The sequence below is a fragment of the Punica granatum genome, chromosome 7 (genome assembly GCF_007655135.1).
Source record: "Punica granatum isolate Tunisia-2019 chromosome 7, ASM765513v2, whole genome shotgun sequence".
NCBI lineage: Eukaryota > Viridiplantae > Streptophyta > Magnoliopsida > Myrtales > Lythraceae > Punica > Punica granatum.
Window position 1 is genome coordinate 24,840,631 of NC_045133.1, and position 18,513 is coordinate 24,859,143.

The 18,513-nt window shown below is 37.7% G+C and overlaps 2 protein-coding genes and 1 long non-coding RNA gene across 4 annotated transcripts; 1 reads left to right on the plus strand and 2 right to left on the minus strand.

Annotated features, from left to right (window-relative positions):
- The first annotated feature begins 3,101 nt into the window (after positions 1 to 3,101).
- LOC116215654 lies at positions 3,102 to 4,245 on the plus strand. Its single transcript, XR_004158508.1, has 2 exons — positions 3,102 to 3,645; positions 3,752 to 4,245. It is a non-coding gene; the product is annotated as an uncharacterized LOC116215654 (long non-coding RNA).
- A 1,707-nt stretch (positions 4,246 to 5,952) lies between these two features.
- Positions 5,953 to 10,024, minus strand: LOC116215652 (enoyl-CoA hydratase 2, peroxisomal). 2 transcript variants are annotated; one of them, XM_031551449.1, is made up of 12 exons: positions 9,674 to 10,024; positions 9,539 to 9,561; positions 9,315 to 9,420; positions 9,153 to 9,223; positions 8,970 to 9,042; positions 8,545 to 8,584; positions 8,099 to 8,171; positions 7,480 to 7,630; positions 6,904 to 6,974; positions 6,405 to 6,578; positions 6,235 to 6,285; positions 5,953 to 6,053 (listed from the first exon to the last, which is right to left on the minus strand). In XM_031551449.1, the coding sequence occupies exons 1-12, from the start codon at positions 10,007 to 10,009 to the stop codon at positions 6,047 to 6,049; spliced, it is 1,176 nt and encodes a 391-aa protein (XP_031407309.1). In that variant the 5' UTR covers positions 10,010 to 10,024; the 3' UTR covers positions 5,953 to 6,046. The 2 variants fall into 2 exon arrangements, with proteins under 2 accessions (XP_031407309.1, XP_031407306.1); XM_031551446.1 differs by having other exon boundaries at positions 5,953 to 6,285.
- A 318-nt stretch (positions 10,025 to 10,342) lies between these two features.
- Positions 10,343 to 14,893, minus strand: LOC116215651 (L-ascorbate oxidase homolog). The gene is made up of 8 exons (XM_031551445.1): positions 14,523 to 14,893; positions 14,293 to 14,402; positions 12,385 to 12,655; positions 12,093 to 12,192; positions 11,670 to 12,015; positions 11,194 to 11,559; positions 10,988 to 11,066; positions 10,343 to 10,875 (listed from the first exon to the last, which is right to left on the minus strand). Exons 1-8 carry the CDS (start codon positions 14,658 to 14,660, stop codon positions 10,663 to 10,665), a joined length of 1,623 nt encoding a protein of 540 aa, XP_031407305.1. The 5' UTR covers positions 14,661 to 14,893; the 3' UTR covers positions 10,343 to 10,662.
- Between the last annotated feature and the right edge of the window lie 3,620 nt (positions 14,894 to 18,513).

Here is an 18,513-nt window from a genome sequence, read left to right on the forward strand (position 1 = left end):
TGTCACATTTTCATATTATCATCGTTTTTGTTGTTTTCGTATTTTCGTGAATGAAAACACTCATGTGGGCTTTGTGAGGCCAAAATGATTCATTTTCTTTTACAATTGTTAAATTCATTCACTTGTTTATGTATTTAATGTAGGTTATTATATTAAAATGGTGGGTGAAGAGACACTCAATCATGAGCCAATAAAATAATCTAAAACCCTACGTGGCAAGCTCTCATCGAAAAAATGGTGGCCTCTCATCGCACCAATTCAAAGAGTTAAAATTAAATACCTATAATAGATAGATTAGGCAAAGTTGGGGTTAACATGTAATTCAATGGACGTGTCATCTGAAGTTCGAAAGTTGATGTGATAATTCTAAAACTTTACTGTATATTTACAACTCTAGGAAGAGAAGATTGCTCACGCATTTCAAAAACAAAGAGAGTTGATAACTAGTATCATATATACAATGTTCATGGTTACAGGCTGAAACATAGCTAACTTCCTAGATTTTCTTTTAAGATAATAAACCTTTTTTTTGGCTGAATTTTAAAGATAGTAAACTTATCACACGTACGGTTGCTAATGCTTTAAAGTTTAAGGGCTGCTAATTTGTTCATTGGCCATTTTGTTTAGGCCTTATTCTTGAAATTATTGTGCCCTTGCCTCTGTAATTACTTTTTTGATGCATTAATAAAATATATCACCAATAATCTTTAAAAAAAAGAGAGACAAAAAAAAAGTTTCTGTAAGACAGTGCTTGTATACAGTCAAAATTAAGGGGGGTAAACATCATGGGTTGGATCAGGTAACTCAACACATGCTGCTTTAAGTAAAATCTCTAATTTGACTTTTGTAAATGGAGAAAAATTTATGATTAATCAACCTTTATTATTCAGTGAACTGATTTGACTCTGATCTGAATATTAATAAAGGTTAATAGAATTTCTAGATATTAAATGGTGCAAATCGAAAAATTATGAAGAGATAATAATATGGAAAGAAATGGGGTAAACATATATTAATTATTAATGTATGGCAAAAGTAGGTCAAATTAGCAATGATATAAAAGAACAATTTGGGGTGGCAAAACAATCTTTGATCTCATGATTGAGTGGTGGAATGTTTTGTGTGAATTATGCCGCAGTGTGTTGCGTTTTCCACAGGCGACGACACGAAATGACAGCACTCATTGATCTTATTAACCACAGGGGAACCATTTTCTTCTCAGCTTTGTTGGTTATTCGAAACTTTTTAATATATCATTAATTTCCACAATATATAACGAAGGGTATTATTCGGACTTCGCCAATAATCTTACCATTATATATACACTAGAGGGTACTTGTGTTACACGCAAAAAGAGTACATCAAAATAAAAATAAAAAGTTTGAAATAAATTTTGAAAAAAAAAATGTAACGTCATAGAATGTGGGTATGAGAGGTTGAGAGATGATAAAGCAAAATCAAGAAAGTATAGCTAGGATGAAAGAGAGATGCAAAAATAATATTAAATAGATAATATTATCCTTCAACTTTTATATTTTATTTTAAATTACATGATATTTAAATTAAAAGTAAATGTTACATTTGACTTTTTAACCATTATTTGAATAAGGAGGTTGTTATAAAATTAAACTCTCGCTTAAATAATAGTACAAGAAATATAGAAAATAAAAGGTTATCATGGGGCATTATTATAATGACATGCCATGCTTTATTCATTTGTTTTGCATCTTTAAGACGATATATGCTAATATAATTATTTAAAAAAACAACAGAAAGAATTTCTTGAAAAAATAATGGATATTCTTGGATAGCATGGTAGGCTCTTTCTCTAACTAATATTAGAAACAATTTACAGGCATGAGAGAATTCGAGGCTAAGCGAAGACTCGAATAAAAAATAATTTAATTTAACTTAACGTAATTTTACTTTTCATTCAATTCAACAATACTATTGTTAATTTTTATCTTTTTCTTCAAATTATATCTCATATTTTTTTCTTATTTATTATTTAAATTAATTTTTAATACTAAATTATCTCAATTTTAACATTTATTTCTTAATTTAACAACACAATTATTACTTTTTTCTCTTATTCTTCAAAATTTCTCACATATTTTTTTCAACTATTTTTGTTTTCATCTCCTTAAATCAAACTGAATCAAATTAAATCAAATTTAACTTCATTATCAAACGCAATGGAGATTTTTTGTTCTTAGGCCTTTTATGTCCTTTGAAAAAAAAAAGACAACGATGAGATCTTACATAATGGATTTTTTTTTTGGTGAACTACATAATGGGTTTATTTTCTCCGAATTAATGTTATTAGTTTTTTTTTTGGTTAAAATGGTAATGAAGATCTTTCAAACATAAATGAATACGATGGAATTAAAAAGTCCGGATTCATAAAAAAGGGCAATTTTAGTGCTATTTGTAATTTTATTAGTACTTTTAGTTTATTGTGTTTAGTATTTCGGTTCAAGTGTTCAGTACTTTTAGTATCGTGATTAGTACAAGTGTTTATTGCTTTTGCTTTTAGTTCAAGTTTTAGCATCGTAGTTCAATTATTCAGTATTTAATATAATTCACAAAAAATAATAAACGTGTTTAACATTTGAGCTAAAATATTAAATACTAAATGAACTGATTTACTAATTAATGTGACTCTAACTCAGTGTGATATTAGAATTCTCAAAAATATAATGAAGTCTGGATTCAACCATGTAATTTAAGAATGAGATATATGATTGATATATTACTGAAAAATCACCTAAAAAGATCTTTGGAAAAGACAGATGGAGAGTAGAAAAGCTTTTTTAACTTTCTTCCTTCCTTTAGCTTTTCTGTTTACTTTCATGGGAATTGTAAGAATAACCATGATGATTATTGTAATTCTTCTTCTTCCATAATCAATACATTCTTCCAGATTATAAAAGACAAACCAAACAAAGTAAGCGTGAGCTGACGTTTCGCCCTCCGTACATGTATGTATAATCTAAAGGACCGCACCTCTTCCTTATGTACAATTGTATGTATTTATAAATATAAAACACATTATGTGTGTGTGTGTGTATGATGACAAATGATTTTATCATGGCACTCTTTAATCAAACTGGCCATGGCTCTCTCTCTTATTTACTATTGGAGCCTCATCTCTCTCTATCTCTCTGTCTTTCCATTCTGTCTTCATCCCCACCATCTTAAATAGGACCCCACCATCACTTTCTTCTTCTCTCAATTAACCCTTTCCCCTTGAAGGGCAGCACTTAGCCTCCAAACCAAAGCCACCACAAAGCAGTGTAGCTCGATCGAATGAGGGAGAGCTTTTGGCAAAGATTTTTATTTCTTTTTCTCGGCTAATCATGATGGATGTGATGAGGTGGTTTGGTTTCATAGGGGTTTGTCAAAGGGTTCCTAACAGCGTTCATTGGCATTCTGTCCACCTCCTTGTTCATCTCTCTTATTATCCGCCTCTCCCATAGTCTATGTCTATGCGGTACGAATGGAGGTGGGCATGCTGCCAACAGAGCTTTGTTAGGTTCTCTTTGTGAAACCCTTTATGATGTCTGGTGATCTCTCTCTTGCTCTTGTCCTCCGAGGTTGTCGATCGGTGGACCGGTATATCTTCAGCTCATAGCTATATCGAAGGTGATTTATAGACACAATCTTTCTTCCTCTCTCTGAAATTTTTGTGAATAATATGAGTTAATATATGTTATATACTCGAAAGCAATTTCTTCTTTAATGGATGCAGTGGATCTGCGATAAAGGGTATTCTTCGATTCCATCGGACACACAACACATGCTTTGTTTTATTTCCTTTTGAGCCTCTTGGACTGGAGATGTTCACTCTTTTGAAGTTCTTTACGGTTTTTTCCTTTTCCAGAAAAGGCAGGTAGTCTTTGGAGAAGTTAAGGTTAACCGGACACACACACACACACACACATATGCATCTTGCTTTTCTCATCTGGGTTTACGCTAGAATCTTCATTTCTAAGTTCATTTTCCTTCGTCTTTCTGTGTATATGGAATTGATCGTGACTATGAAGTCAATGAGATGACTCATCAATGGTTCAAGATCCATCATGTGCGTGAGAGGCTGAGGCATCTTCTTTGGCCTTGAAAGTTGAAACCCTAGTTTTTTGTGCAAACATCCTGATTTCCTGTTGTTAATTTGATTGATTATTTAATGACATTAAACATGGAGTTTTTAATATCCTTTCTATACATATTTAATGTTTGAGTAAATCCTTATTATATATATCTATGTATATGCATATGCTCTAGGGTTTTGAATCTTCTACATACTGCACTTCCTCTAGTACTTATGAATCATGAAACGGCATCTTCACATAGTGCATGTAAATGCCAAAACCAAGAGCAGTGAATTAGCTAGGATTAATTCCATCGGCAATGTTTTCCAGATCACCGCCTGCAGTTGTTTCGATTTGTTATCTTTCGTCTTCTAATTCGATTACTCTGGCTTCAGGATAAATTTCCCAAGACGACATTTGTTTCGGTAGCTTTCATTTACTACTGTTCTGGCTTAATCATACATTTCACATCAAACCCTAATTAATGGTGCAGCCAAAAGAAGTTGGAGGAATACGAACGAGGAGACTTTTACTCCGCGAAATGGAGTTACTACTAGTGTAACGAATCTCATACAAACTGAATATATAACACGCCAATGAAAATCTATTAACCCAATTTTTTCTCTGATTATTAGGACACTAAATATTAGTTTTACTAGTATTAATTTCAGAGTGTGTGTGTGCGCGTATATATATGTATATATGTAGTTATACAGATACTGCATACATCCCATCCCCTTCTCCTCCATCTTGCAAAATGCAAATAAATGTAGGGCAACATATGGATCCACCTTTGAGCAAACAGGGGACCCATGAATGTGGGTAGGGCTCATGATTGAGTAGTCTGACAAGGGCCATTAAACCCTGAGAAAGAGAGTGGTGGAGAGGAATTTACTATACCCCTAGCTAACTATAGCTAGCTAGCTGCTTTTTAGTCTTTAGTCTCAGATATGGTTCATATTTCAAAACCTTTGTGGGCTACAGTATAATATATACACATATATGGATATCATCAGCTTGATCCTCAATTTCAATGTGTTTCGACAAGTTCCAATTCCCAAAACATAGGGCAGTCGTTCTCTCTTTGCTTACTTTTGTGCATACCAAACAGTATCTAATGTGTTTGATACACAGTGATTATCATCAGTTGGATGAGACTGCGGATATCATGCTTGGTTAAACGCACTTAAAACCTATATATATAGGTAGAATCGAGAATTCATCGGCATCTTCTTCGTGCGCTTTCTTGTGCGATGTATGGTACGATCAGCCGGCGTGGTTGGTTCTGCAGGTGTAATATATAGGTATTACCTGAAGAAGAAAAGAGTCCGTATAACTTTCTGAATAAATATAGATCGAACTTCGAAGGTCAGAGACTAGTCCAAACCACATAAAGATTGATTATCATTTGCCCTGTCCTTCGGAAAGTAGAGACATTTCTTCTCTCCCTATCTGTGTGGACCAAACGTGAAAGAGTCGTAATAAAATTGGTGTTTGGTGTTCAGGGTAACATGCATGATTAGATTAGCTAACTTCTTCTCCAATTGACTTTGCAATACTCGGTACGAATTTCCCACTTCAAAGTGACTTTTTGGCTGCTAACCCTTTTGGGGTCTGGTCCCTATTGCAATTCGGTTATCGTGGCAAGCTGACCACATGTATTCCCAAATCCGTAGCTTCCTCGTGGTATGCAAGTTCTTAATTGATAGCTGTATGGATTTGCTAGTTCGAATGCCTCGAAAGTTTGAAACCTAAGTTTTGATAATTAATCTCGCAGTTGTATAAGCATATATTCTGTAAATGATAAGGAATGAGGAACAGAGGAAGAAAGTGACAAGGCAGGATAACATAGGCAAAGTCGTACATGTGCAGCAACTTATGCAATAATTCTCATGTAACTGATGAATACAGTCCTTCCAACGTTCTTATTCCATTACACTCACCAGAAGCACTAATTATGCACTGTTCAGAAAAAAGAGATAATTCAGAACATTTGTAATAATAATAATAATAATAATAAGACAATTTGGAACACGCGAAGCTTATATATCCTTTAGTATTCAATTAAGGACTGGCCGGTGTACATGATATGACCCAACTCCTATTTTAAAGTGATGAGGCTAAGCGATGGAGATCCATGTACCCTGAGAGCACAGCCCGGTTACGTTCTTTCACCTTCGTCTGGTATATCACTCTGAAGACAAGAATGTAACATGATACGTAATAAGTATATTTCTATATGTCAGCTACAAAATATACACATCAAAGTGATTCTTGAGTCGTAGGACAACGAGTAGGCCCTATGATACGTACCTTGAGCCTTCGATCCACATTTCAGTCATTAAAGTTTCTCCCGGATAAACATGCAAGAGGAACCGGCCCAATATGTTCTTGACCATGCTGGAGTCCCCTCTGCATATGCGCTTGATGATTGCTCTTACTGCGAATCCCAGCGTGCACAGCCCATGCAATATTGGTCGGGAGAATCTTCACATATCAAAAATGCATCATGTCAGATAAAAATTTTCAGATGCATGAACAATCATCAAAACCTGATATAGCTCAAGAATCGTCGAAATCTGATCGAGCTTCACAAACACAAAAATCTGCTTCATTATTATCTGTTCCCTTGCACAACCGAACAAAGAAAAATGAGGATCAAGCAGTTTATGTTGTGAAGGAGCCTCCGTTTTATGTGATTCTCCTACAGAATATGATGTGCTCAGCAGTATAACTCATCGATCAGGTAACAGATGATATGACATATTTATAGTCAAGAACGATGGAAGTATGTCAGTCCAGGAGCACTGACCCTGCAACTTTAGCGAAAGTTGGATCCGAATGCAGAGGATTGTAGTCTCCAGACAGTCTATACAGCAAAGCCTGCAGAATCACCATTGAAATGATTTTAGAGGAAACATGAAGAGAGGGACTACCTTTCCCAAATTAGAGAGTATCTCATGCTTCCCAAGATAAAATCATACCATCACCAAAGCATAGAGCCATAAGATAACATAAATATACCAATAATTGCATGCGAGCTATGAAGACTATGGGCGACTGCAATTTTGTCTATTCCCTTATAATTGGACCTTAATGATTAAAGTAGCAGGTGATCATGTTCACTGCCAACTTACAGGAAGTGAAATGAGATCTTTATGCTTACAAACAGAGACATCAACAAATATATCGTACTTGCATAGTAATTCAAACAGTTCATGATAGAGATGAGAGGGTCAAATACTGAGACGCATGCAAAATGTTTTGTGCTTCTCTATCTGGAATTAGCATTTACCCCCAACTAGTGAATGCTTCATGTTCATTGTCCAAAACATCTTCATATTCAAGTATCAGACTTTTGCAGAGAAGAGCTATTCAAAAACCTTGCCTGTGATGGTTGAGTCTGATCCTCGAAAACTGAAAAAGGTTGCTCCTTGGGTATTCTAATAGCTGAGACTTGGTTGGGTGGATAATTTGAGTAGGAATATGGTTTAGACGACTCTGAGAACCCACCAGCTCCACGCAGATATGTAGTAATCCTGCTCGGATTTTAAATAATCTCAGAAGATAGTATTGAATGGAACAATCCCTCTGCGATTTATGAATTTAGATCACCATCTTTGGTCATGATGCCTGCTCCTGTGTATCGAATTGCTCTAACAATATAGAACTTCAGAATTTAAGGAAGCCATGACCAAATTAATTAAATGGTCTCTCTTAAGTCAGTAACTTCATTATAAGATATATCTGATCACAAGTTCACTAGTTTAAACATTACTATTTTATCCAGTCTTTGAAGTAATCAGCAATCAAGATGTGGGTTATATCAGACTAATCAATATCTGTCCAGTAATTTAAGCCTGAACAAGCTTTGCAATTAATTATCCATTTGCTATTCCAAGAAAGCTCTACACAGTGCACAGGCTGAGGTATTGTTATATATCATTTTCTCACACTCACTTGAGTAGTTAACAGCATTAGCATCAATACGAGAGAGAAATTCTAACCTATTCATGCATAACAGTTCACCAGAACCTTCATCAAAGCATCTAACTTCCGTCTCCAAAACAGCTGCCTTGCCTGAAAAGAAAAAATTGTGTTGGAAAGAAAGAAGATTAACCATAAATATTACTAGCTGACTAATCTAGAATGAAAAGTACTAACTTATACATTACATACAAGGAAAGAAAAAGCCTTGCAGTTTGCAGGATGATATTAAGTTAGACAAAGAACGAAAGAACAGATGCTTTTCATATATCATATTTCTCATTGGCAGCAAGAAGAGATATGTTTCATGCAAAACTCTTAACATAAATTGTGGAAGAAAAATTTGGACATCGAGAAGCTGCTAATTCCTGCTGCCTTAAATGCACCATTTTAAAGCCATTGGTCATCTTTCTTTACTTATAGGTCGTAAAAGCTTTTGGTCGCAGCTTGGCTAATGAAAACAAACCTTTATCATGCAATCCCACGACACTAGCTTTATTCTTTAGCTGCATCAAAATTATAGTTCAATTTAGACTTAAGGGATAAGATAACAGTTGCAAAGGCGGATGAAAAATGAGATTAAGGGAAATAAATGGACAGACATCAGCAGGTGCATATTTGGAAAGATTCAGGACGAATCAAAACAATATTGAACAAGTATTGCAAGCATGAAACCTGAGAAAATCCATTTCTATTGTCACCATTGTATAGATATGTTCGACTTTTCAGATTTAATTGTTATCCAAGAAAACCCAAAGTAAAAGCTGCCTGTTATTTAACAGTAAAAGAGTCTCTATCTTCAAAGTGGATATGCCGGTGGTTGCACATGGAACAGCGAGAACACAACCCTTCCAAATTAGGAATTGACTAGCTTCTTCTAATGTTCCTTACAGTGGCACGTGAAGGCAGAGGCCTGTATAATTCTATGTACTGTTGTCCGTGCAGCAGAAGTCGAGGATCAAATCTGTCAGACATGAACAATCAGAACTGCTTTCAGCACTTTACCACAAATGTCAAGAACAACTCATGAAGTTGTTTTCCAAAATCATAAGAAAATTCCTACGGATCACTCACCGCAGCCCGGGGATATCCTTATCAAGCGGAACCGCCCCGAGAGAAAACAGAGCAGCAAAGGTCGGCAAGACCTGCGAGGACCGAGAATAAACACCCCAACTCAGAAAATTCAGATTCTTACTAAAAGGAAGTGCAAGTTCAAAACTTTCAACACTGTTCAACCTGAATGAAACGCAGCCCACTCTCGTGGTGGACATACTTGAGCTCGTCCGCGTCCACAGCATCGTGAGCGCAAGCTCCGACCCCCAAGGCGTACAGAGCGACGTCTCTGGTTGCCGAACAAGAAGCAGCATCAATCATGAGCTCAACAATGACAAATCAATACCAAATTCAACCAACTCGAAAACGGATAACGGCAATGTAGAGGCCCGCATATGCAATCACACCTCTCCGTGTAAGTGTATGTCCCCTGCAACACATCAATCCAGCCCACCAAAAAAAAAAAACAGAACACCGTGTGAGCGCAGAAGAAACAGCGAAGTCGCAGAAAGGAAGACAACGAATCTACAGATTGAGAGGACCTCGGGGAATTTGTGGGAGAGAAGGAGCTGAGGATCAACCCGGGAGCTGTCTTCCATGGCGGCCTCTGCTTCAGCTGATATCTGCCGTGGATGGATCGATCCGTTGCTGAAGGAAGACGACGGAGATGAAGGCGTGGGGGAAGAGAGAAGTGTCCGATTTGATTGAATCTTTTGTGACGATTCTTGGGGACACTGAATCGTTATCGTCATCTGATGGGATCTGATGATGAAGAAACGGTGAGCTAAGACAGTGCCGTCGGTCAACGTCAAAAAAGTCAAACTGCCATCAATGATAATTGATAAGGCGGCTTGGCTTCGCTTCTTTATGTGACGCATCCGTATAAGTCGAATTGTCGTAATTGCAAGTGACCCGTCAGGACGGAAAATATCGATCGATTAATGAGTTGTTTTTGACAATTTAATATGTGGATAGTTAAATACCAATTCAGAAGTCGTATTTCGTCGCATTTGCCTCTCGAGAACACGGGATCCTACTTTGGCCATCGACCCCATTTGCTCTATCAAAAGCTTAAACAAGTGCAAACTGATCGAAATCCACATGCACTGTGTTATACTGTCGTATCCTGTAGAATGAAATGTAGATGAACGAATGCACGAGGTTTGTGCATTCAAAAGCGTTTGATAGGAGCATAGGAAGGAGGAACACGATGAGATAATATTACAAAGAAATTTGATTCATTCGGCGCTCTTAGCATAAAATCATATGGAATGAAATTTAATTGATGTTGCTAGACTCATTGCCATAAATAATCAAGCGAATATAATCCTTCACAGAAAAGAATGCGACCTCGAGCTGAGGTCATTTTCAGACATCTGTAATCGACCTATTTCCGACTGCTAGATACCCTCCAAGAATGATGAAACTCATAGCGAGAACGAAACCTCTAAACTCTTCACTTTTTACCCGCTTTCAGCAGAAACCGATGCTTTCCCGCAACTTTTGATCTGTCATGGTCCCTCGAGGGCCTTTACAGGGGTCGTGTGTGTCGTCCACTAGCCCTGCCACAGAGAAGTGCGTTCTTCGGGATGGGGTATTCGTCTCTCAATGAAGTCGAAGTGGTGTATACCCGCAAGTAGAACTGCTGGCCGAGGTACTGTCGTGCCCAGAACTCAGACCTCAGGTTCCACATTCCGACATTGTCCAGGGGAATGTAAATAGCCGTCCATGACTTCGGGTAAACCTGCAGATGGAAGTTAACAAGCAGGATTTAATCTGTAATTCCTAGAAGATGGAAAATTTGGCCAAGCAGCATCATCTACAAGAAGCATTTGTTACAATAATTCGAGTCTCACCTGAGTAGTGCAGCGGGAAACAGCATCACGGAGGTTGTACTCATTCCGACTTGCCGGTGACCATTGCCCTCCGTCCATACTGCATTTTGGGAGAAACATTCAAACATCATTGCAGGCAAAATAGAGAAACATGAATAAGAACCAACATATGCTGGGAAAATTTATTGTCCAACAGCTGAAGACGATTCTAGGAGAATTGATCTTACCCGACAACGAAGAAAGAGTATCCATTAAGATGCCAACTCTGTAATATATCCTCGTTATTCTCAAAAACAATCTCGATGAAGGTTCTGTAGTCCACTCCCATGACAGATGTGTCTAGGTATATCCCTCCACCGGTCGGGTTGTCCTGAATGCTCCCGACCCGGAAGACTCCCGGTATCTTGAAGTAGTCAGCCACCTTCATGGGAGTATCTGGGGCAATGAAAGAGACACTATTGACTGCATATCTCTGCTTTCCGTTGACAATCCCAGCAGAGTTTGCGAGTCTAATGGTCCTTGTCGTGTTGATCATGCCGTAATGGTATGAGCCCTGTGGGTTCGGCCTCGGCCCACTAGCTGTGAGATTGGTCCTGAAATGGCATTTTTCATAATCAAGTTGATAGTCCTAGGCGGTTCGTGTATATCTGAATGTTCAAGTCCCCATAAACTCGTGGAAGCATAATTTCTTTAAGTTCCATACCTGATAGATCGAGCCTGGTTCAAGGACCAATCAACCTGGATAGTGGGGCCACCAGGAATGGGACCGGAAACTGGCTTTCCAGAGTTGCTGTACCGGAGAATGCCGGTGGTGGTAAGGACCTGAGAGGTGAAGCGGCTGGAGACCACGACATAGTAGTCCTGAGGAGGCTGATCGGCAGTCACTAGCACGGAGTAGGACTGGCCCACGTGAACATCAAGGGAGGAGTAGGTGTTCTGGAGCGTGTGCGTCCCCTCGACCTCAACGAGAACCATCTTGTGGCCTTGGATCCGGAAGTTGAGGGAATTCATCAGTCCCACATTCGATATCCTGAGTCTGTATGTCTTTCCTGCAATAGGATTCGGTTTAGAATACAAAATATAATAAAGTCATGGTCAAGCGTATCGAAGTAAGACTAATCCACACCTTGCTGAACATTGAACGTGGCACCACTTCCACGGCCATTGATGAGGATTCCGTCAGGGAATGGCAGCGTTTTCCCTCCATCGAGAACGGCCCTCAGATTCTAAAAGCGCACAGAACATCAACATTTAGATTCACAGTTTTCTGTTTTCTTCTGTCAATGATGTTTTTCCTAATCATGCTTATTAACTATAACACCAAGAGAACTGATCTAAGCAGTGAGTTTTGTCCTCCCAATCGATAATTTTTATGTGAAATAAAACGAGTTACACAAAGAATGGAGATTATAAATTACCGTGTGATTAGCCTTGTACCAGTCGCCGATCAGAACAGTGTAATCTCCAGCAGGTTCGGGGAAGGGGACTGGGATCAAGGGTCGGCTAAGGATCCTAAACCCTCCGAACCCACCAGCAGCCTTGTGGAACGCGAGGGATGGGTAGTAGTAGAAGCTCCCGATCTGATCCTTGACCTGGAGAATGTAAGTGAAGTTCTTCCCGGGAGGAATCGGGCAGGTCGTCCCGAAGACACCATCCTCGTAGGAGTTTCTCCTCTGTTGGATACCGTTCCTGGATTCAACCGCAGGCAAGATCATATAAGTCAAATGAAGATTACAGTGAATTCATAAGCGGGAAAATAAACAAAATCTCAATGGTCTTTGGATTAACTGACATCAACTTTGGTGGTTATATTATTCTTGCTATATGAAGATACATCGTACCTCAGTATACACGAAAGGATCGCACCATGTCAATGAATCGCATCAAATAAAACGGAAAATAGATAAAAGGATACAACACAGGAAAATAAAATTTCACCATCCCTTAAAGGGATGCTAGGACCCATCACGTGAATTTGATCGGACAACAGTATCTATTATATCAGCAAGCGATTCCCTTTTCAGAAACACGGTAAGTCTCGTAAGAGTATTTGCTTGGGACGCTTAATAATTCACCGAACAACCCGACATTCGAGCGAGATTAGTCAAGGGAATAAAACTGACCACATTGGCAGATCCCGTGAGTCAAATGATAGTTCAGTGTACATGCTTTTGTTAATATTAATATTTATTAATATTAAAATAAGAATAGACCCCCCCCCCTTTTTTTTTTTGGTAAAATAAGATAATGAAAATGATGAAAAATGAAATAAAGAGAGATATTCCAAATTCTTCTAGACGAAGGACGCGGGTCTCTCCTCGGTCGGTCGAAAGGTCGTCCAAGTGGAAGACAGCTAATTTAGTTTAGGTATCTTATCTTATCTCCCCGCCATAGATGGGGCAGAACATGCCATGCTTCTACCATTCTTTTGCTTTATTATCTTTTAAGAAAAATAACCAAACTTCTTTTTGTTATTAACACATCATAACATTTTTCTTTCTTCAATCCGATTATTGAAGTGTCCTCAATCGAAAAAACACATCTCATCTCCCCGCTGCATTATGCGAAACCCCTAATTAATACTATCACAAAATGAAATGGAAGTATCGGATGCATTTTCTCTTAATCACGATTATTTGCCAAATTGGATGCACGGATCAAAAGTAAGGAAAATAATTGGAAAGTGAAATATTTAATATATATATATATATATATATATATTTTTGGGTAGATTGATAGATCATGATTAGGTGAAATTAAGGCGGAATTTTCTTTGAATGGGCTGTTTATGCTCTGTCGCTTTCCATTGTGGAAAAAACAAAATTAAATAAAAGGCATCCAACTTTTCTATATTTATTAATTCTTATTAATATTAATATTTTTGGAGCTTTGATGGAGTTTTGACAATGACGCGCGTTGCATTAACACTGCCCCGTTCCCCCCGCCATTTAAGGCCCAATTCCTTCCTTCCAGTCCCAAACGAAAACCCGATAGTGACAACAAAATGTAATGCAATCTCAATCCCAACTTTCCATAAGAAGAAAGATTGTGTTATAATAATAACATTACTTTTACTAACAAACCCGGTTCCAATCATCCACACGTTACAAATGTAATGCGACCAGTCGATGTGAACACGACGACTACGAGAGCGTTACTTTCATCAGTCAGTGTCTAAGTTTTGAGATTTGTCAGAAACAGAGAGTGATTACATCAGATCTATGTTTTGAATTTGTTACCAGAAAACAGTTATCGGTCACATACCGGGACGAGGCCGAGTATCAATCAATCAATGAGAGGGAGGGAGGGAGACAGAGACAGAGTACCAGGAGAGCAGGAATGGTTCGTTCAAGCTGTTGAAGACATTGACGATGATGTTGTCATTGGTGACGGAGTGAATGTCCGGCCCCGGGAATTGGCCATTGATTAGTATGCCCTGCACGGTAGGCAACAGCCTCATCAGAACCGGATCGGAAATCGGTTAAGAATCACGCGTCGAGAGCAGCAAATTAGAATAGCGGATCTCTGTGGCCTGTCTCTGTTTCTTAATTAGTACCTGCTGGCGGACTCCGAGGGGGTAGATGTCGCCGTAGGTGACGTTCCAGGTGAAGAACCGGTACGGGCTTTCGGCCCTCACGGTGGCCAGGAGGAGGGCGAGGACCGCGGCGGCGAACAGCGAGAAGCCCGGCCGCATCGCTTCAGAACAGAGCAGGGGATAATGAAACAGGGCTTGGCTTAAAGGCAGAGAGAGGAGCAAGTGAGGAGTTGGAGGCAAGGGCAAATATTTAAGAGAGAGAGAGAGAGAGAGAGACGGTGTGAAGTGAACAGACAGACAGGCAGAGAGTGAGAACAGAAACACAACACGGGAAGCCGCAAAGGAGAAAGGGGAAGGAAGCAGAGGGGGAGAGAGAGAGAGAGAGAGAGAGAGAGAGAGAATGAAGAGACGAGTAAGGCGTCGGTGGCAGGGACAAGTAGGAATGGGGGATATGTTATAATATGACAGTAAAATATATTAGCAAAATTGCTTATTACTAATTACCATGCTTAGTTTAGTGTGTTACAATTTAAAAAAGATTTTACCATAATGATGGAAGTTTATTATGCGCGTTTCTTCCTGCATGCAAGCATGGGGTACCGTCATTTTCTCATTGAGGATTAGGGTAGGGCCCCCATAATACGAGCACCACATAGACGACGTTGTATACACGCATGAGCGCGCGTCTTATAATCTTTCGATTTTATGGTGGTGCTAGCAATTATGTTAGATCACCATGTCGTGTCTGAAGTGCGTGCAGTGAGAAGATATGGGACAATTCTCAATCCCCCGCGGTGACTCCACGAATAAAAACAAATTAATAGAATTATTGTGTCATTAAGTCGTAGCGATCCATTCGCTTCACATGTTGGGTGATAGGATTACTGAAAAAAATTTGGACATTGTGGGATAATCTCGTGGGTCCTGCATGGGTGGTGTCAAATGGTTCTTATGGGAAGGGGGGTGGGATGTTGGTGGAGTTTTGGCGGAGAGTGCGCATGTGATGAGTTCCTTCAAAGTTGACAAAAGCCCCATTACACATGCTTACGTATATGTGGCTTCCTATTTCAAATCCGACTTTTACCTTATCGACTTTTCTAGGCATGTCTCGCATTATATCGTGCATGACATGTTGGCCCTCGATTGATCGACGGTGATGTGAATGGGATGGACCTGCTCGAACCAGTCATCACGTTCTCCTACTCGGTTATTTATTGACCTAAAATAGAGCGGGATATATATCCACGCATGCCCCCAAGTAATATATATCTCTTGAAGGTATGGGATTCTCGATTTCTCAATCATCTAAGTACATAGAGTATAGCTGAATATTAGTATTATTTCTAAAGGGTCTAATAACATGGATATATCCACGTATGGCTTCTTCATTCATCTTATCCACAAAATGCAATTTTCAACCTCACAAGTGATTTTTATGGTGCAAACTTTTACAATACTATCATCTTAAACGGGGTACCGTACTTGCACTTTTCCACCAATGAGTGAATGATCACGATATATAGCCATTCTTTAGGGGGAAAAAAATTCAAATAATTTACTTATGACTCGCGTATAATATGTAAAATGTAAGTAAATTACTTGAAAAAAACTCGACATTATTTAAAGTTATCGTACCTCTTTTTTTTTTTAACTAAACATGTTGTGATTGACCATTTCTGACGCATTGCCTCATTGCTCAACATTAATCCTTCTGATGTATGAAAAGATTTCTAAATGTATATTACGATCCGAATTGATTTCCCGCCAAAAGGAAAATTTAAGATTGTTGCTATTATTTATATATTATTGATTAGCATCGAATAATAATGGTAATAATAATAATGGGGGAATTATTAGAAAGCACATGAATGGCCTCGTCGGCTGTGCTGCCGGTGGCATTAAAAATTAAAATTTGCCACATGACACTGATTATATTTGTTTCCATAGACTGATACAATAATTAATGTTCAATTAAAAGAAAAAGAAAAGTATTATATATTATTAAGTCTTGACCTTACCAGTTACCTCTATTCACCCAAAGGGGAAATATAAATTAATAAATTATTTCGAAAATTGTAACGAGGATTTTTAAACGCTAGTCCTTGTGGGAGTATTGGTTGTCTCAAGTCTGTTTAACGGCAAAGGTCAAAGTCAAACAATCAAAGCCTTCGTCAGACCCTCTCAAGTTTGGATCCTTCTATATTTAGAGAAGTTTTTTCTTCTTCTTCTTCTTCTTCTTCTTTTTCGAAATTTTCACCTCATCATCCGATATAAGAATCACTTGTTAACGTGAAAATACGTTAAAGAATTGTCTAATTACCATTGTGATGTTCCCTATTTCGAAATGATCGATTATCTCAGTGTAATGAAATTATGTTGCGTACGTACAAATGCTCTTCGTAGATGTAAGTTGACAAGTCTTACAAACATTGCACGCAAATATAATATCTATACCTTGTCATATTTCTTCTTTTTTTAGTATATTCACTGACCCTAATTCTCCTTAAAATACCACTAATTGTATGAATTTGTTGTGTACTTTTTTTAGTTGTAAGAAAGGCTCATAGTCTATAATAATAATAGTGAAAGCAAAATAAATAAGCATTAAAATTTTACCATGAAGATTACATTCACTTTTTTATTTTTTGATATTTTAAATTAGTGACTTGTGCCATTGAATTAAATTCCATTTTGTCATGTAATTTGTCGCGTAATTAGAAAGAAAAGATGTTTCCAATGACTTTCGTGGGGCTGGGGGCTGATATCTCCCCATATCCTCACAATCACTTGCCATAATTGCGGACGCACTCTCATGACATTACTATATTTTTTGGAGCCAAATAGTGTTTATTTATAAAAATCAATTTAGCCAACCCATAACGCGTAAACTAAATTAAAAATAATTGATTTTTTCCCAGAATAAACAAATAAACTTCAGCATGATAAAAATAATAATACTACTTTACACCTTTTACGCGCTTATATATAAGGCAAGCCAAGCATCCGCAGCTTTCTATTATGACATTGATTGATATATACATGGCGCCGCAATATCAATTTCGATAGTAATTTTTATAAAAAGAAAACCATATCGAAAATTAGGTATAATTTATTAATTTTCTTACCAAAACGGCGAATCTTAAGGAAGCTTTTTTGTTGTGACAAATACATTCTGTATAATCTTTAGTTTGTATATTATATATTATGCAAATACGACCACTGTCTTTAAACAGAACAAATTACATGATACGAAATGTACAATTATATATCCGATATTACTGAATTAGTATATTAAAATTCTCGGTCGAGACATGGATAACGAATCGATTGACATGAATACGATGCTTACTCTTTACAAATTGTTGATTTGATATCATCATCAATTTGGTGGGGACTGCAAATCAGCGATTTCCTGCGGTCAGCCTTGCGAATAATTAATGTTAATAGCTTGGGAAAACATTTTCTTTCTTTTATTTTGATATTTTGGGAGGATTTTTTTTCTTTTTTTTCGGTGTGTACCTTGATATTCAGAAACTCAATGAGCTGCTTACCACTCAGCCAACACTTTTGTTGGTAGTTTTTTTTTTCTGTCGAGGATGAAATAGAAAAGAGAAAAAAACAAAACAATTTTTTTCTGTCGAGAATGAAATGGAAAAGAGGAAAAAAAACAAAACAAAACAAAAAACAAAGAACATAATGTATGGTGAAATCATAATTTGCCCATACCAAGAAAATTTGAGCCGAAGATGCCCAAAATTATTAATCATATAATCTCGTATTAATAATATTTATAACATTCAGCGATTGTGATTAGTTCGTTTAAAGAAAGAATTATCTGCAGAAAGCATGGAAAGGCTGCAACTTCGGCCCGGCGAATCCAAAATAGATTTGGTGATTAGAGAGGCAGTTGCAAGCTGTCGAGGTTTGGTTTTTCTTCTCAATTCCCTTCATAAAATCATGAGCGTGACTTTTGCTCGGGTCCTCGGATCGTATCCCAGGTCGACCTCATTGC